Source organism: Arvicanthis niloticus, chromosome 17 (assembly GCF_011762505.2).
Source record: "Arvicanthis niloticus isolate mArvNil1 chromosome 17, mArvNil1.pat.X, whole genome shotgun sequence".
Taxonomy (NCBI): Eukaryota; Metazoa; Chordata; class Mammalia; order Rodentia; family Muridae; genus Arvicanthis; species Arvicanthis niloticus.
The window spans coordinates 51,760,094-51,780,143 of NC_047674.1; the positions used below are offsets into that span (position 1 = coordinate 51,760,094).

At 43.8% G+C, this 20,050-nt stretch overlaps 1 protein-coding gene across 3 annotated transcripts in view; it reads left to right on the plus strand.

Moving 5' to 3' along the window:
- Nucleotides 1-20,050, plus strand: part of Pla2g7 (phospholipase A2 group VII) — a 40,325-nt gene that overhangs the window by 10,612 nt on the left and 9,663 nt on the right. Inside the window, exons 1-7 of one of the 3 annotated variants that reach the window (XM_076915242.1) lie at nucleotides 1,266-2,133; nucleotides 7,682-7,821; nucleotides 13,684-13,805; nucleotides 14,196-14,340; nucleotides 16,347-16,440; nucleotides 17,941-18,009; nucleotides 19,357-19,480. In XM_076915242.1, coding sequence (XP_076771357.1) covers nucleotides 7,716-7,821; nucleotides 13,684-13,805; nucleotides 14,196-14,340; nucleotides 16,347-16,440; nucleotides 17,941-18,009; nucleotides 19,357-19,480 — 660 coding nt within the window. In that variant the 5' untranslated portion in view covers nucleotides 1,266-2,133; nucleotides 7,682-7,715. Of the gene's footprint in view, nucleotides 1-1,265; nucleotides 2,134-3,853; nucleotides 3,988-7,681; nucleotides 7,822-13,683; nucleotides 13,806-14,195; nucleotides 14,341-16,346; nucleotides 16,441-17,940; nucleotides 18,010-19,356; nucleotides 19,481-20,050 lie in introns of those variants that run through there. The other 2 variants (XM_034521895.2, XM_034521894.2) reach the window with 2 other exon arrangements.

The window sequence follows — 20,050 nt, forward strand, 5'->3', positions numbered from 1 at the left end:
GACTTATCTTACGTAGGTATGAGAACCTGAACTCAGGTCTTCCGACTTTCAGTGCACGCACTCTTATCCACTGAGCCATAGCAACAGCCCCCCAAAATTGCTTTTTAAAAATTTACTACATAAGCTTACTAGCATGGCTGACTTTATTTTGCAATTTTTCCTATCTCGAAGTCTAAGGAGGTGCTCTGTCCCTGACTTCGATTTACCAATTGCAGCCTAGTTCCATCTTTCTCAAAGAACAGGTTGTATTTTTGTATCCTGCTTGCCAGTGGCGGTGGCCCAGAAAAAGGCATCTGTATGTCGTGATTTTGAAGACTGCTACATGATCACTTTGAGGGCTGGAGTTGTAGCTCAGTGGAAGAGCTCTTGCCTAGCATGCAAGACACCCCGGTTCCATTCCTAGCCCTGCTAAGCAAAATGAAAACAAACCTGTTTGTATTCTGTAGTTCTCAGATAATGTCTAAAGTGACCACCTGACTTACGTTTCTACTTCTGAAATGTAAACTTGTTTTTAGCCAACTCTTATCAGTAGGCAGAGCTCGAAGAAGAGACTTTGAGCATTACAGTCTTCTAGGAAGAATTCTCCTGTGTTGTCTCTTTTTACAAAAAGCCTTGGGGGCTGCGGCTGTCTCCCACACAGTTTAATGACCCTTAGAAGCAGCCTAGGGAAGTCAAAGGACATCTGGATGTTTGTATCAGTGCTTTGTTCAGAAAAGCAAGAAGCTCTGTTTCATCTGTGTAACCTGGGAAAATTGGGGTCACGCTTATTTAAGATGTGTAATCTTCTCAAAAGGATTGGGCAGTTAAAAAGCCCCTTGAATTAAAAACAAAACAAAACAAAACAAAACAAACAAACAAACAAACAAAAAAACCCAGCAGACAGACAAAACAAGACAGACAAATGAATCAGAAGCCAGAGGAATGTGTTGTCCCGCCCCCTTCCGCCCCCGAGGTACATAGATCATTATGAGATTTTAAAACACGAAACTTATTAGACCTAAACCGGAGACTGGACCGGAAAATGAGGCTGAAACCCAGAGCTGTGCAGTTACACAGCCAAGTACTTTCCCACAGAGCTATAACCTCCACTTGCTTTCAGTGTGGTGAAGCAGCAGAAATAAACACAAAGTAAAAGCATGGACTGAGAAGAGCTTGGAGGGACCGCAGAGGCCCCTGGCGAAGCTGCAGTTAGTGACAGGCAGCTCAAGATCCCCAGACAATCCAGGTCGCAGGGATGGTGAGAGAGGAGAGATGATACCGGAAGTCTCCTACAGATGACGTCTTGAAGGGAGGGTCATATAAGGACTATGGCTCTGATATCCCCTGTTCCTTAGAGGATAATGTTTTCATTTGCAAGGGATGGGAAATCATGTGGAAAGAAGGGTGAGCATCGTTAGACAGGGAGAACTGAGCTAGTGAATCGGGAAGGCTGTCTTGAGCAAACTATGACGCAGATGGCGTCTGTAAGCAAGGTGTACCCAGAGGAGAGGCTGAGACAGCTACCGCTCCATACTCCATCTCATAGCCCCTAAGGCCGTTGCATGTACACACACTGATGGACTAAAGACGCAGACACGATTCTGTGGAGCAGAAGTCATTCTTGCGTTAGCCCACCCAGCAGATACATGTGCTACACCCGGTGGTGGAAAAGCCCTCATTGCCAAGTGCGCTGGAAACACCAAGTTCAGGACAAAAGTCCAGCAGTTTCTTGCTGTTTTGTTTTCCTTCCTTGGGGTTTAAAGTTCCTGTAGAAGCCAGCCCTATAGTTAGCACTTGGAGCATTGCAGGTCGAGGGTGCTGAGTTCCTGAGATGGGTGATGTGCTCCATCTTGAAGAGACGCGCACACCCTGAGAGAAGACTCGGCAGAGGAAATGGACACGTTCCAGTGGGCACTGTGGGCAGTGAGGCAGGGGCTCTGGCTAGAGAAGCCAGGAAGAGGGCCTTGAAGGAAAAGCACCAACCTCACTGACTTAAAGTTTACCTTTCCTTTCCCTGCCTTGAGTTTGTATGTTGTCGTTGCTAAGACAGCCTCTCATGTAGCACCGGCTGCTCTTGGGAACTTCCTATACAGCTGAGGATAACCTTGAATTTCCAATCTTCCTAAATCTACCTCCCAAATGTTGGAATGACAGGTATGTGTTGTTATGCCTGCATGTTATTGGTTTTGTTTGTTTGTTTGTTTGTTTGTTTTATGTAGGATATCATTTTGTAGTGTAGGCTAGTTTGAAACTCACTAAGTACCTTTGAACTTGGGGCAGTCCTCCTGCCTCGGCCTCCCGAGTGCTGACCGTGGCAAGCATCTGCTCAGCTTGCTATTTTCCTGATAATTTTCAGCCCTTTTTCAATTCCCACTCTATATTTTCATCTCCTTTCCTGTGCCAGCTTGGTACCATTCATTGCCTGTCTCGGACTTGGTTAGCCTGTTGTGTTTCAGATGGGGACAGTTTTACTTCCCAGAGACATCCTCTTTGCTTACTCTGACTTGCCAGCGGGCACAGGATACAAAGTACAAGTTAAAAGAAAAAGAAAACCAGTCACTATCCTATCCTTTAGAAGAGATTACTGAAGAAAATCTGGGATTCTGTTTATCTGGTGTGTTTTTCCCCTCTTTATGTAGAAAGTCTATATTTTAAGTAGAAACAAGACCATGGTACATCAATATATTTTTAATTTGGATCAGAGTCATGGGCTTATGTCTCTGGTTCTAAAGCCTGCTATTCATATGACCCAGGCAGATGGCGAAAGTGCCAGTGATCCCATGATGCAAGAAACAGGGACCATGTGACTCTTGAAGCCAGACAGTGCCGTGCATAGTGGGTAGTGAGTAGAGGAGAGTCATTTATATTTTCTATTACATTTTTAACTGTCATAACCACTCAGATTTGTGATTTCAGAAGTCTTAATGGAAGGCAAATGCGTTGTTTCCCGTGAAGCTCTGCTCTGATATGAAAACATAACAAAACCGAACCAGCAGGTCGGGATACCAGGGAGCCCAGTGTGCGTCTCCTCAGACACCTATGCTGTATTAATTAGAGCACCTGTTTATCTTTCCAGAAGCAGGTGACAGGCTTCATCATGTCTTTTCCTGATCTGTAGGGCTCTTGTTGAAGTTTTGTCTTGTTTTTAAATCGTGCGTGTGATGTGCGTGTGCGTATGTGTGTGTGTTCATTTACATGTGTGCTTATGTGGTCATAAGTGTGTGGACGTCGGAAGGCTTGGGTGTGGCTCCTTACCTTCCATTTGGGTTAAGAAGAGGCCTTTTGTTCACCTCTGCCTTTCTATGCTAGGCTGGCTGGACTTCAAGCTTTCAGGGACTTTCCTGTCTCCTCCCATCAGGCTATAGGAGGGCTGAGGTTACACTCACACTATTGAGTCCAGTTTTATGTAGGTTCTGAGCATCTGAACTCAGATCCCCACACTTGTACAGCTGGACTTTACCCATTGAGCCATCTTCTGAGCCTCGTGTAATCCTGGCACTCAGAAGGTGGAGTCAGGAGTCCAAGGTTATCTTTGGTCACACAGTAGACTTCCAGGCCAGCCTGGGCTACATGAGACTTATCCTCTCCTCACCCCAGAAAAAAGGGCAAAAATAAAAAGAGAGTCAAAACATTCTCGTTTCTTTAGCCCTTTGTCTCTAGAGAACAGGCCAGTTTCCGAAAGAAGCTGAAGTCTAGCCCCAACAGGATTTGGGGGCTGCCTCACTGTCACCCCTGTGTGTCCCCATCAGGGAATCATGTGCTTCACAGCAGAACAGTCCTCCCTTGTTCTTTTCAACTGTAACAAGAGCAGCATGCCAAGAATAGACTTGCCTGCTCTGCAGGCTTGCCTCTGCCTCTGGAGGCACGCTTTCCAAACTGTGCCTTTGCCTCTCCCACACACACACTGAAGCTGCAGCAGGGTTGTATCAAAGAAGCCTCTGAGCCCTCAAGAACAGTGTGGAAAGTGGACAGCTAGCTGCCTCCTCACTCCTGTCTGAAGCTTAGCAGGTAGGGACACTGGGACAGTCAGAGTGGATTACCGCATAGGATGACTTATGGGACATTAAATTCCTCTTTGCCATTCACACTCCTGCAAACCCGGAACTCAGGAGACTAAATTAGGAGGAGTACAAGACCAGTCTCAGTGGCATAGTCTCAAAAAATAAATCTGCTTTCTCTAAAACATCCCTTCCCAATGGCAGGAGATTCTTTCCTTTGGAGGAAACTTCTGGAAGCTCCAAGTGTCTAGGCTAAGATTAAAGTTGTGTGCGTGTGTGTGTGTGTGTGTGTGTGTGTGTGTGTGTGTGTGTGTGTGCATGCTTGTAGGTGTGCGGGCACATGTGTGTGAAAGTCAGAAGTAGACCTCAGGTATCTACCACTGGTCAGCCAGCTCTAGGAATCTACTTCCTGTCTTTGCTCCATCTCCCTAGTGCAACAATTACGGGGTTCATGACTGTCTCAGTTAGGGTTTTAGTTCCTTGATATGATCAAAGCAGCCTGGAGAGGAAAGTGTTTACCAGGCTTACACACACTAGTTCATAGTCCATCAGGGGAAACCAAGGCAGGAACTTAAGACAGAGCAGAAGCAGAAGCCTTGGAGTGGGGGGTGCTTACTGGCTTGCTTCTCAGCCTGCTTTCTTACACATTCCGTTCCTGGGAGCCACTCACAATAGGCTGAATCCCACCCCCACCCCCATATTGTTAATCAAAGCAGCACTCCAGGTCAGTGTTACAGAGGCATTTTCTCAATTAAGAGTTCCTCTTCCCAGCTGTGTCTAGGTTTGTGTCAAGTTGATAACAAAAAAACAAACAAAAACAAGGAACACAATCACCAGAGGAACACAGTAGACAGGGACTTGGGCTCCAAACAAAGGAGCTGTTGCTGTAGGCACTTCACCTGCTGACTGAACCTCCCCAGCCTTGATACAGAGGCATTCTTACAAACCGAGTAAAGGAAGGCTTTGCACAGTAGCAGCATTGTAACCAATTAGGTTTATCCAAGGTGTGATTATTGGTAGTTGGAAAATTCCCTCCCCCCTTCAAATGAGGTAAACAAACGTGTGAGGAAATGTCTTCAGAATATGAGTGAGCTAGCCATGCTTGAGTGACAGGATTTGTGCTTTGAGGATAAAATTAGAGGTCCACTGGGATGGGGGAAGGGAGAAACTTGGTAATAAACAAATGATACTATTGTCCATTTGCAACAGTTTCCAAACACTGGGCCCATGGGTTATCTAGTCGGAGGACAGAGGGCCCAGAAAGGGCTCCCAAGAGTCTCTGCGGCTTTGTGTCTTTCTTCTCCTCCACTCCATTGTGAGACACCAAGGCCCTGGAGAACAGAGCACCCCCACCCCGCCTGTGTCCTCTGTAATCTTTCTGAATTCCTTTTGCTGTCTGGATTAGTGCCATGTCATTTAAGACTTTTGGAATATCTCTGAGTCCTTTCTTTTCTATACTGGCTATGCTCATCTTGCTTTTGAGTCCCATTGATAAGCTATTTCAGGTCAATGATTGTATCAAATTCTTCAGGATTCCCAATGGCTCCCGTCACGGGAAGTATATAGTACATACTTGATAAATGCCCTTGAATGAAACAGCTGGGATCTGATATTAAAATAAAGCCATTCAATGCTGCAAAGAGGCACTAACAGCCTGGAAATGTCCATGCTTTCATGCAACAAAAGCAACACGGATGTATTTCTTATTCGTGTAAGGCTGTGTGCACATTGAAAAGGCTCTTTTCTGCCTAGCTACTAGGAATCTAGACTTCTCAGGCTGGAGACCCAATGCCGTCACCTGGCTTTTGAGTTTTGTATTGGAAAAGGGAATGTAGGGGGAAGACTGTCTCAAGTGTCTGAAGTCACTTCTTTTGAGATTTCTGTCAATCAAGAATTAGTGTCAAGACTGGATTCCAGCCATGAAAGAGAACAGGCCGTGCAGGGTACAGAGGGACATCCAGGCGTGATGGTTATCCATGCTACATCTTTATACTACACTTATGGGTTAGTTATCTAGTTAGTTAACTGTCTAGTTAGTGCCTCCTTAGGGTCACTCATGTGGATTGTGAAATTTATTTCAGTGTGTGTTAGAAACTGCCAAATTATCCAAAACTGCCAGGATTCATAATTTGTTTAAGCAGGCATTTATTTAGTGCTGACTGTATACTAAGCACTATTTTAGGTCTTTGGAAAACCGTAGGGGGAGTCAGAATTTTCACATTTCCAGGGCTACATTTTTACCGAAAGATAATAAACCAAGAACGCACAGAGTATACCAATTGGCAACCAACATTGGAGAAGTGTACATGGGGTCTTGGACCTGCACTGGTGTGAGGAAGCAGCTTAGAGTTTTAAATGGAAAAATCAAGAACAACTCACTGTAAAGGTGACATGGGGCAGAAAAGCTGGAGCTGAGAGCCATTCCAGTGTCAAGGCAAAAAGAGCCCTGCTGTGGACAGGAGTATGCCCAGATTTCAGAATGGGGTAGGGTGGAGAGGTCAGGATACCTTGTATGTTTGTCAAGTGGCAGAGAGACCAAGGTGGAGACAGCAGGCATGCAATTAGAGGAGACAGAGGTAAGGTTTCAAGCCCGTTGAGTACAGAGCAGGGAGAGCCTTGTATGCTACTTTGCCGTATGACGTAAGAAGCAGATGAGGTTTAAGGACTGAAGAATAATGCTGCCATCTGTAATTATTTTGGGCTTAGACTTTGGGGCAAGGACAAAAACAGAAAGATAGTTATTGCTAAAATGAGAGGCAATGGTGGCTTGAGCCATTTCTATCAACTCCTCCCAAAGTTGAAGAGTGACATTTTGTTTCTATTTATTTAATTAATTTATTCTTTTGAGACAAAGTCTCATGCCATCCAGGCTGGTGTTGAACTTGATATGTAGCTGAGAATGACCTTGAACTTCTCCTGCTTCTATCTCCCACATACTAGGCTCACTGGCATGTCCAGCAAATCTAATTTATGCAGTGCTGGGGATTGAACCCAGGGCTTCAGGAATGCTAGCCCAGCACCCCACCAAGGGGGCTGTGTCCTTGCATGGAGAGACTCACACTGAATGGGGGGATACATGCGCAAACTTGAGTACCTTTTGTTAAGAAGATGCTTGCTTATGGCTCTAACTGCAACTTCTTACTATCTCAGTTCTGGTACCCTACTGTCTCATCAATCCACTGATTTGGGAACTATTTCTCCAGGACCAGCTGCCTCTAGAGGCCAACTATTTAGACCTGTGTTCTACTTTTCAGAAACGCAACTGGGTAGGACACACACACACACACACAACACCCAGCAGCACCACTTACAGGAAGAGAAACTTCTAGAAACATTATCCGCACCCACTAACTTTTGTTAGTTATCTGTACAAGACATGCCTTTGGGTACAATGATGAGGACACATTTGTTATCATTATTAGGACTTGATGTTTTCTTTATAACCAAATGACACCCATAAAATACACAGAAAATCATACTTAGCTGTCTCAAAACGTTATTCCTGTGTTCTGTCATCTAGCATCATTAAGGATTCTGCCAATTCAGTCCCTATCTACAAGCTGTCTCTGAAATAAAACAATGCCTGTTTCACTGTTAACAAACATTACTGGGACCTCAGACTCACTGATTGGCAGACACGCCCTCTTCAGTACATTCATTGCATTTCCTTCCTTTTTTTTTTTTTTAAATTATCTACTCCGTAGAACATCAAACCGAAGTCACTGCTCAGCTCCCAAGATGGTGCCACTCAAACTGCATGTGCTTTTCTGCCTCCTCTGCTGCCTCCCACGGGTGCATCCTTTTCATTGGCAAGACCTATCTTCTTTTGACTTCAGGCCATCAGGTAAGAGGTATCAAACTCCGAGTGACTTCAAGATGGTGCATGTTTTGATGTGTGAGAAAGCCTTTTTAAGAAGTGTCCATGCAGGGACTGGGAGGATGGCCCTGGTGATAAAGTAGCCACTCTGCAAGCATGAGGTCCTGAGTTTGGATCCCCATCACTGATGTGAGAAGCTTTCAGTGTGGTGGGGCGGAGAATAGAAATGGGGGGGATCCCTGAAGCTTATTGGAAAATCACCCTAGATGACTTAATGTACTTCAGCTTCATGAGGGATGCTGCCTCAGAAAAGCAAAGATGGAGGATGATCGAGGAAGACACTGAGTCACTTATCTCTGGTCGCTACGATCATGTACACACATACACTTCTGTACCTGCTCATTGGCCTCTGGCTTCTATGGTCGTTGTATACACATATGCATGTACACCTGAATATGCATGCCCACAATAACAAGTACTTACAACACACACAGACACACACACAACATGCTCACACACACACACACACACACACACACACACACACACAGGAGCATATGTATTCAGGGGAATCTTTGTTCTGGGATAGGGAGGATCCTCACACTTCATTCTTTACAACTCTTCAAAATCAACTCAAAGAAAAGGAATGTGGGGTTTTTTCTTCAATATCATATCTGCACCATGGGTGTTGTAACACGTAGGTTGTCAGCTTGCTATGACCATGGAAAAATGCCTTTGATACTTCCTTCACAACCCTAGTTTAACTCCTGCCAGGTACGAGAGCAAACTTGCCTTGGAGTTTACAAGGCAGTCTTCAACGCTGCTCCATGAAGGTAGGGTGGTTTTGTGTCTTGACAAGCAAACCTAGTCTGTGGAGGTGAGGGGGCTTGTGAGAAGATGACAGTCTGAATTCTTGAGGTCAAAGGGACATGACCGTTTCTACCTGAGAATGAGGAGAAGCAGAGGCAAGTATATGCCTGGACCTCCAGAAGAAAATGGCCATGGTCACTTTCTCTCTTTAGTTGTGTTAAGGGGAGAATATAAGAGGATGATGACTTAGGTAATAAAAGGATGAGTAGCCAATGTGGGGCAGGAACATCTCGTGCCACCAAGAAGGGCTTATGTTGCAAAGACATTACTTCTGGAGCACTGTGAATACCTGTTCATCATAAAGAACTGTGACACACATGGGTCTCAGTCTCTGTCCTGTGGAGATCACAGCAGGAGATGGCTTGATAATGATGTCACAGATCTGCACACGTGGATAGATGTACTCACTCCAGATCTAGTTGCCAGGTTTGTTGAGTGACTCTTTACAACAGCATCTGCAGAAGGGCTTGGCTAACTCGGTGTCATGGACATAACCTTTGCCCTACTTTATATTTGAGGAAATGCATGAATCAATAGGAAAGGGGTTGGGCCTTATGTTGATATTTACACAGGTAATTGAATAATATTTCAGAGGTCCATTCATCCCTCAACACTTCCCAGGAAGCAAAGACACCATGGATGCAGTGGTGACTAAGGTGCTGGAGTTTGTAGTCAGAGAACCTTTGACAGACTTGGAATGAAGTTCGTCTTTCGAAATTGTATTGTCAGGGGTTAGAAACAGGTCACACAATGGGTCAATTATCATCCAGGGCACATTTTATATTATTGACTCTTATTGGTGCAGGGTGAAAATTTAAAGGTGTGCTTTTTACCCTCATTTTTAAACATCACTGGAAATCTGAGAACAGGGTTATTGATAATTCATCTCCCTTGGTCTTGTGTTAACCCAATGTTATACTTAGTCTAGCTGTTCAGAAGTGGATACATGGGTATTTTAAAAGTTATAGTTAGTAGTTTAAAACTACACGTAATTAATTTTTATAATTTATTAGGTGGATAATAGAAAATATAGCTATTCAGGTTATAATTTATTTAATTTGTGAGTGTGTGGGTTTGTGTTATAAATGCACGTGTGTCTGTGAGTGTCCATGCTTGTATACACAGGTGGAAGCCAGAGGAAAATGTCCGGTGTCCTGTTCTATTACTTTCTACCATATTGCCTTAGACAAGGTCTCTCACTGTACTTGAAATTACCTTGACAGCCAGCAACCAGAGAAACCTTCTGTCTACCCGAGACAGGACCAGGGTTTCAGCTCTGTGTAGCCATGCCTACGTTTTTATGTAGTGCATCAGATTTAAACTCAGTTTTCCATGTTCATGCCACAAGCACTCTTACCCATCAAACTATCTCTCCATATACTTTCTTTGGTTGTCTGAGACAGCCTTATATAGTCCAGGATGACCTCTAGGTCACTATGTAGTAAAGACTGTCCCTGCATTATTTATCCTGTTGTCTCCTGTTCACAAGCACTGGGGTTACAGGCATGCGCTGCTGTGCCTGGGAAGGCTTACAAGTATGGGCCAGAGATACTTCTTATACTGATGAAGGAAAATAAAAATATTTTTAAAAAAGAATGCAATTTCTTCCCTAGAATGTGTACCTCTGAAGACTCAGGAATATTTGACTACCAAAATTATATACTGATCAGTATCCTATAGGGTCTAAAGTTCCTATTCAAATAAAGTTGAGGAGGATTAGGAAAAGATAAATTCTGAGCCACAAACTATAGCACAGACCAAGCTGTGGTTGGTCTCTCTCTTCTTTTTTCCTTATGGTGATCCCAGATAGATGGAGGGATGGAGATGCAGGCTCATGTGATGTGCAAATTGCAAGATGCTCTTCCTTTTCTGTACCCAGTGTGGCACCTGTGACTCCAAAATTCTAGGTGAACAGGTTCCTAAAGTAGAGAAGGTTTTGGAGAACCACAGGTAATTAGAAGAGGTTCCCTTGGTTTCAGTGGAATTAAGATCTCACAAAAGGGGAGATCCATTTGTGTGCTCTGGAACTCTGCTGACAGGTTAGAGTCTCCAAGGTAGCTAAGAGTTCTCTGGAGCCCCTCCTTGAACTGTGAGAGCCAGTGGTCTCCCCCTGGGCTAACCCTGGCTGGCTTCCAACCACAGAAGGAAAGGCAGAAGGTGTTGCCTACCCTGTTACTCTCTAGACATGTTACCTCCCAGTTACACCAAGCCTGACTCCACAGGTAACCTGAAATGGGAGCAGAAGAACCTTTTGTAATTCTAAAGAAAGCCTAGAATGTTCACCAACAGGAGAAAAAAAAAAAACAAAAAACAAAAAAACCCACAACTTTGAGGAAATGCGGTGAATTTTGAATGGTCCCTGGTGAAGTGTGGAAACTGTGGTGTAGATCTGCTAAAACTTTCTAAGGACTCCCCAGCCTCTGGGTAGTAAGACTTCACAAGCTCTGGAGAAGGAAGAAAGTCATGGTGGTTGACTGCCAGTTACATAATACAGTTGGTGTTAAGCCTACAGTGAATACACTCACTTCATCTGCTGGTCTTTATCCTCATGGCTGTCCTGCAGCCTGGTTAAGAGCTTTTTCACCAGTGAGTTAAACTGCTTAGGCCAGATCACCATAATTTGGGATCTGAAACAGGACCCTCTGGGTCCACTACTAGGCACCACTCTGCTTTACCTTCTGTCTTTCTTGAAATTGCCTCCTATCACTGATTTACCAATGTAGCAGGCCGAGAGATGGGGCTATGACACAGCAGTTCTTCACCTTGCATCAGTCTACTTTGAATCTTTTTTATTCAGTTGAATTAAGACCAGGGGTCTGCATCTCTCTCTCTCTCTCTCTCTCTCTCTCTCTCTCTCTCTCTCTCTCTCTCTCTCGATGTGATCCTTGTGTTAATTGTTAAATTTATTTTTTATATTGGATATTTTATTTATTTACATTTCAGATGCCATTCCCCTTTCCCCATTTCCCCTCCTCCTTTTTTGCTTTTGTACCATTTAGTTACACCCAAGTATTCAGGTCACTTCTAGGTTGAGGAACTAGCAAAACAATAGATGCAAATAGTCAAGGAACAATAAACACAAATAGTCAAAGAATAAGCAAGGCAATAAACAAAATTCTGTGAACACGCCCATGATCACTGTTTCTAAGAGCTTATCAGGATGACCAAAGTATCTGAGCCTACTTCCCTGTCCTAGCCCAAAGTTCTTTTCATGTCTGAAGCCTACTTCCTTGTTCTAGCCTAAGATTTAGATTCCTGCCTGAAATTACTTCTTTGTTCTAGCCTGAGTCTGCATTTCTAAATCCCTAGGTGATGGCCATAATGCCGGCCTGAGGATCAGCTTTGTGTAGGAGGCCTTATGTACTGAAAGCCTCTTTCATGGATTGGAATTCCACATATGAATCATCAGTGGAGGATGTGAATAAGATCGTTACCAAGACTCAAACCCTTGCTGAGCAGTGATGCATGATAATGATGCTGGTGCCACACCTCATTTAGCTCTGGGTGTTTGACAAACCCTGTGCTGCAGAGTAATGCATTTGCTCCCACAGTTCAATCAAGTTATTGAGGGCCGGCTCAGTGTATCAGGAAAAGAAGTAATCTGGATGTATTGTTATTTGAACCTAACATCTAAAAGTAAGGCATAGTTTGACTGAGATCTAGAAAGGAGGGTGGTGACAGGTATATGGAAGGGTTTGGGGTTCAGATAGGAGTGGGAAGATCAAAGAACGCATGTGGTGGGGTTGAAGGAAGGACAAAGGAGGTTAGTGGTGTTTTAGCTTAATTCTCCTTCTTCCCACAAAATTGTTTTGAGCCTGGTATGTCGGAGCCTGTGTTTAGACGAGGAGGGTCAGCTCCTGAGAAGTAGCTGTTATCATTCTTAGTATTGTGTAATATTCCACACACACAGAATTCCTGATTCTGAAGAAGAAATGATTATGTCTGGGATCCGGATTATTCCAAACTAAGAACAAATTATAGTGACTGTGTAGAGACATGTTTGCCCCCCAGGATTCTAGCCTGGAATTCATAAGATAAAGAACTCTAGAATTTGGGGTAGGACTGGACAGTTAGAGAGTGAGGGGAGGGGGTTGGGAGGAGTGGGATAGTCATCTTGGACCATTGGCTTTGATAATGCTGTGGAAAGATGTCAGGTTCAGATGCACAAGAAGTGTAAGCATGCTGGCCTAACCTACAGAGTGAGTTTCAGGACAATCATGGCTACACAGAGAAACCCTGTCTCAAAACACACACACACACACACACACACACACACACACACACACACACACACACACAGTGTAAACACTAATCTGAAGTGTGAGATGAAGTTCATTTTCAACACAGAAAATAAACAGATGTAAGTCATGTTTCATACACCTTGTATAGAAATAGAATTTGGAGGCAAGTCTCTCTGGTGATATCCCAAGCATCTTGTCAGAAGACGCATGCATAACTCCATCTTTTTTATTCTCAAAAGACTCTTATATGTTTTGTGCAAAGCAGGCCCTTGAGTAGGGTGAGAAATGAGAGGGTGCTGGAGAAATGACTCAGTCGGTAATGTGCTTGTCACACGGGTATGAAGAAGAGGGGTCAGATAGACAGCACCCATGTAAAATCTGGATGTCTATCTATAACCCCTAGTGCTGGGGGGTGGGGGGGGGGGGAGGGGAGAAATTCATGGAGCTCATTGTCTTGTCACCCAGCAAGGAGCTTCAGGTTCAGTGAGATTCTGTCACCAAAAAAATGAGAGAGCAACTGAAGAAGACAGAAAACATAGACTAGACCTTAGGCCGCCACAGTCACAGCACAAATGGACACACACACACACACACACACACACACACACACACACACACAGAGAGAGAGAGAGAGAGAGAGAGAGAGAGAGAGAGAGAGAGAGAGAGAAGGGGAAACTATGAGCAGTACTTCATTGCTTTGGAATTTCTAGCACCTAGTCTTAGGTAGACGAGGTTACTGCCACACGTTCACATGAAATTACATGATCCTATTTTTCAGTAATGTTTCAAAAGCTCCATTCAATGATGTCTGCTACCAGCTCTGGCCATAGTAAATTCCCCAAAGGAAATGGATCTTACCCCGTCGGTTGTACAGACCTGATGTTCGGTTATGGGAATGAGGTAAGGCTCTACTTCTCCTTCTCCTTAAATCCTAAGGCCTTGTTCTTGCTTTCTAGCACAGGTGATAGCGTGACCCTGCAGTCTCCTGAGGATGGCTACCTGGCCGTCCCTGTTGCAACAGCTTTTGCTACTGTGCCATTCCTCAGTGGCCTATTGTCTCCTGATTAATTTAGCCGTGAATTTTACTTTTTTCTCAGATTTTTCTTCTACTCAGAGCGTCATTATTCCATCTTCTCTTCTGTAGTTATATCCAGTCACCCAGCAGCTTGTACACTTCCCTAGACCTTCTAGGGAAAGACAGGGATCTGGACCCTGGTAATAAAATATCAAAAGCACTGAACTTACTGGACTGCGTTTTACTGAGACTCGGTTCATTTCTTTTCCCAACAGAGCATCTTCTTGCGTTTGTACTACCCAGCTCAAGATCAAGGTCGACTCGACACTGTTTGGATCCCAAACAAAGAATATTTTGGGGGTCTTAGTATATTTCTCGGAACACCCAGTATTGTAGGCGATTTTTTGCACCTCTTATATGGTAAGATTTCTATTGGTCCTGGTGTGAAGTTATATGCATATCTATCTATATTTGCATATGTATATTTTAGAAACAAGAGTTACAAGTAGTAAGACTGAGGTAAATTTTCTAAGATGGTAAGGGTGGGATTTCTTTTCTTTTCTTTTCTTTTCTTTTCTTTTTTTAACTGTATATAGGTGTGTTCTTACACACATGAGTGTACATTCTTGTGGAGTCCAGAAGACAACTTGAGTATTATTTCTCAGAAACATGGTCCACCCATCTCCCATGAGGCTGGGGCTCACCAGTTAGGCTAGGTTGGTTCATCAGTGAGCCCCAGGGGGTCTCCTGGCTCAGACTCCCCAGCAATGGGCTCACCCGTGTGTGCCTGGTGTTTTTATATCACCACATGCAAGGCAAACACTTTCCAAGTTGACTGATCTCCCTAGCCAGAAAGACAGGATTTCTTAAGGAATTAGGCAACACTGAGAGAAACAAAGGTACTTTATCATTACACATCCAGATTTTAATGGGATGGGATGAGGATGTCAGACTTGCCTTAACATCTTATGCCTGACCCTCCCTTTCCCTTCTCCAGCCCTGTGGTGGAAGCCACATTGTGCTCCCCCTCAATCCAAAAGGAAGTGCCCTCCTTTGGCATTCTCTATTCCTCTCTCGGACCCAGAAGGCCCGCCTCCTCCTTGCCCAGTGATCGGCTTCTTGTCATCTTTATTATTCAATCAAATAGGGGAGAATTCCTCTATAGTGGTCAGAGTGGCAAATTTTCTGGTGGGACCATTGATTGCCCCATACTTTTTGTGTCAGAGAAAAATAGAAAATAGATGCCAAGCCAGGCAGCTAACTTTCGCTCATCACAAGAAAAGGCCTTACCTTGTGCCCATCCCCCATTCCCAAAGGATCTACTTCTCTCCTCCAGTCTTTGGCAGTCATCATTTACTAGGTCTGCGTTATTACCAAGGGAGACTTTCCGCTCCTAACATCTGGCAGATCAGGTGTGAATTTGAGCCCATGCTAATTGCACCTTCAGATTTATCCTTCAACACTGTCAGCTTTGGGGATTCATTTTAAGCTTATCTTAGGGTTTTCACAGAAAATTGCTTTAAAATGAAAAAAAAAAAAAAAAAAAAAAAAACCATCCTAAAGTAGAAACTACTACTGTGTGGTATAGAGCAATTTATAAGTCACTTCCATAGCAACCATCACGGTCAGTCTTCATGACTGAATTTTTGGTTGCGATAAGAAAACAGCATATAAATGATCATAAAAATAATGAAAACAACTTAGTCGTGAACGAAGGGAGGCTATGTTTTCCAGCTTTGAGCTGCTTCCTATGCAACTGGGTAAGCGCTTTATATATAAAGCCTAGTTAGATACGAGTTTCATTGAAACTATCCACGATCATAATCCCTCCCTCCCCTTTATAGAGGAGGAATCAATCTGAAACTGGAAGAGCCTGAGGACCATGCTCAAGGCTAGTAACTAGCCAGTGGCAAGTCTCATGAAAAGCTCCCTCTGGTGTTTCCGGTCCGGGTCCCTCCGTCTTTTGCCCGACCATGGTGCATCATGGGCCTCTGGTTCTTGGGTCCTGGCTCTCGGCAGGTCTAAGTTTATTGGATGGATAGTTTTAAAATGAAATGTTCAACGTTATTTCAAAAACCTCAAAACAGTAACAATTCGTGTCCTCCCAGAATATACCTATAAGTAGGAAAAATCTCTCCCCTGTAGGTTCAGAGGCAAAGAAGACTGGTAATTGATGAGTTTACGAGTAAAAGGCAAATGGGAATCTCTGGTTGGTGACTATCTAGTATCCGGCTTTTAAAATGAGTGTATTAATTTGCGAAATCATAGTTAAAACTATGGTTTTAACTCTATGATTTCTCCTCTATGGTTTTAACTCTGATTTTATCCTCTATGGTTTGAGGATCTGTGGTCAGGAGATGTAAATTAAATTAACTAACAGCACTCAATCCAGAGGAAACACTGATTTGCCACCCGCTATCGCTTAGGTTCACTGACAACTCCTGCAAGCTGGAATTCTCCTTTGAGGACTGGAGAAAAATACCCACTAATTGTCTTTTCTCATGGTCTCGGAGCCTTCAGGTAATTCTTGGGAGACTAGACAGTGTTAGTTCCAAGCGGTCACTGACTAGATCCATTTCTTTAAAAAAAAAAAAAAAAAAGTCAGATTCCAGAATGTAGTATTGGCCCGTTGGACATTTGGAATTCCCTCAGAACTGACCAGGGGACTGCTGGGAAGTTGGGGAGTGTCTGTACTAAAAAGCACTATCTTCATCACTATAATCATAGTCAGAAAAATTACTTGATTTCTGCTGCCACTGGTGGTTGGCAAATGAGGATTCAAGAACCAGATCCAGCCAGCCATCTATATGAAGCTTTCGTGGAGCCCTGCCCCACCCAGTCAGCTTCTACGTTGTCAGTGATGGTAACAGCCGAGTTGAGATGATGTCTTTCTCACAAACCTGCAGTGGGCGGGCTCTGCAGGATACCACCTCCCTTCCTGCGCCTTCAGCTGTAGGTACTGTTCCCAGACAGCCCTTTTGTGTTCCGACATTGGCCGTGGAATACATGATGGGCGGAAGAGGTAGGGAATGGCAATGTGGAGTGGGCGTGGATGTGACTCTTCAGTACACAGTCACACAGTCGTTCAGCTTCCTCTGCATTTGATCATTCCCATAACAGTAAGCACATGTTAAGTAGTCACACCGCTATAAATAGGTTTAGGACACTGAAGATGCACGCACTCACTCACCCCTCAGTGAGGACCACCTTTCACAGATAAAGAGCCACAGCTGAGAAGACACAAGGGCCTGACACAGGACAAGCAGCTAGGAAGTGGTGGAGCTTGGCCTACCATCTTATATACTGCCTTCCTACATTCAATGCCTTGCCAAAACTTTATATCTGGAGCTGTGGAGATGGCTCAGTGGTTATAGAATATAAATATTATTTATATATATATATAATGTATATATATGTATACACATATGTGTGTGTGTGTGTGTGTGTGTGTGTGTGTGTATGGATGGGTGATGGTTGGAAGAGGAAAGAGAAGTCAATAGAAAAGAGAGAACTTGAGTCAAGAATGGAGCTGAGAAAGGTGGTCAGATGAGAAATGGAGGAAAGAGTTAAATCTCTGTGTGTGTGTGTGTGTGTGTGTGTGTGTGTGTGTGTGTGTGTGCATGCACGCTTGCATGCTCGGGCACACGAGTGCATGCATAGATGGATCTGCACCAACTCTCAAAAATCACCATTTGTAATCACTATAACATTAACCCAGTTTTCTTTATTCATATTCACTATTTCATTAACCTAGGATTCTTGACAGTTTGGACCAAATAGTTGCTTGCTTTAGAGGCCCTATCCTGTGTACTGTGGGGTGCTTAGCAGTATCCTCTCTACTCACTGACATCAGTAGCATCTTTTCCCCAGTGCCAGATGCCTCCTCAGGGGTAAGCTCTCTGAAGATGGAGGCTCTCCAGTGTGCTGACGCAGGGTGTAATGGGCTCCATGCTCCTCATTTCCTTACTGGTTTATAACCATGGTTGGTAATTGTGATATTTCCTGTTTTTTGCTTTTCAGGACAATTTATTCTGCAATTGGCATTGGCTTGGCGTCTAATGGATTTATAGTGGCCACCGTCGAACACAGGTATGTTCCAGTGTATGTCAAATACAAACCAACAAACAAAAAGAAAACCAATGTTAACATCCTTAACTAAACTTGTAACTGTTCTATGAGCTCACAAAAACCATGGGTGGGATTTTACATAATGGGAACAAAAGGACAATGAACTACATTGTTGAGACCTTTAAAATAGTTCAGAAACGCTGTCATGGACTAAGCTGCAGATTTTCAGACACATTATCTCAGTCCTTCAGTGCGGTTGGTTCTGCCTCTCCTCTCTGGGTACCCGCACACCAGCTCGGAGAGGCCAGGGAGTCTGGAATAGGTGGGGTCAGAGGTTCGCCTCTTCCCTCCAGGGCACCACTATATACCAGGCTCGGACCAGGGAGAGTGAAGGGGGGTTAAGAGGCTGCAGAAGGAGAAGACCTTCTCCGAGGATCGTAGTGTTAAGGCCCCTTTAGATGAAGGCCTTATCCAATGATCTTAGCGTGTTCTTATTTCTTTACTGGGGGTGGGTTTGAATGCATACCCTTTATTCAGGGTGAACCAAGGGTTATATAGTTTGGGGGAAGGATGTGAGACTATCCAAGGTGGAAGAAGGTCATTGGCTGAAAGCTAAGGTACCGAGATGCTTCGTTAGCATGGAGAGACTTTCCAGGTGCTCGGCTATGTGACTGAATACTTGTGATCACCTGGTAAGGCTCTCCTGATTAGGTGCTCTGAGGCTGGCACGGAAACAGGAAGGGAGTTAACCCTTCCAGTCTCAAGTTGAGATTTTAATATCAAATTTTGAGATTTCCAGGGTTTGGACAGTCTCAGCCTTACCTGTTCCGTGCCAATTCCTCTGGTGGCATGGTTGAGGTGCCCTACATTCTAGAATTTGTAACAATCCTATGAGCTAGTTATTTTATTCATTTCACAAAAGATAGAAATGAAGATTGGAAGGTAATTTGTGCAAAGTCAGATGGCTATTAGGTGGCAATGCAGGGATTTGATTTTAGAGAGCTGTTTTGTTTTGTTCTGTTTTGTTATTTTCATGGAACATGGAATTGGAAATAACACTGTACATATTAAACAAACACATTACCACTGAGCTGGGTCTCTGGCTCATGAGAATGACTTCTGAACACGGTCACAATGTTGCCTTCTAGGAGTGGGTTAAATGGAGGGGTTATTTATTTGCATGTCACTTGACAGTGGGCTGTCAGATGTTTGCCATGACCTCCTCGGGGTCCTCTTTTATATGTGAGGGGAAGTAAAGAGGAAGAGAAAAGGGAAGTCAACAGATGAAAGGAAAGTAGAATCAAGGATGGAGCTGAGAAAGATGGTCCTATGAGGAGTAGGATGTAACTAAATCTGTGTGTGTTGTAGAGACAGATCTGCATCAGCAACTTACTATTTTGAAGACCAGGCTGCTGCAAAAATGGAAAACAGGTCTTGGTTTTACGTGAAAAAGATGAAACAAGAGGAGTCGGAAAGAATTCGGAAAGAGCAGGTATATTTCAGTGAGAAAGGGGGCATGGTGGCCTTTGAGCACAAAGAAAAATGGCGGCCTTTGTTAAAGCCGCTAGCTCTTGTGCTTACCCGTAAAGATCTGTCAGAAGACTCTATGACTACTGAACAATCCTTTTATTGAGAGTTCTGTTTTACAGAAAAACAAACAAAATTACTCTTGGGAATGGCAATGGTATTCAGAATTCTCTTTGTTAAAGTGTCTAGTTTTTTGAATCTCAAAGCCAATAGAAAATAAATAAACATGCTTTCTCTTTTTCTTCTTTAACGTAGTCTTCTTTCATATATTACGTTCAACCACAGTGTTCCCTCTCTCCACTCCTCACAGTCCCTCTTGCCACCTCCCTTCTCCATGAGATCCACTCCTTCTCCATTTCCCTTCAGAAAAGAGCAGGCCTCCCAAGGCCATCAAATAAACACCATGAAAACAAGTTAAAATAAGATTACTAGGAACAAACCCTCAAGTCATTTACCTTAACATGGTGAAATAGACAAGAAAACTCAGTGGGAAGAAAAGAGTCTTTAGAGCAGGTAAAGGAATTAGAGACATGCC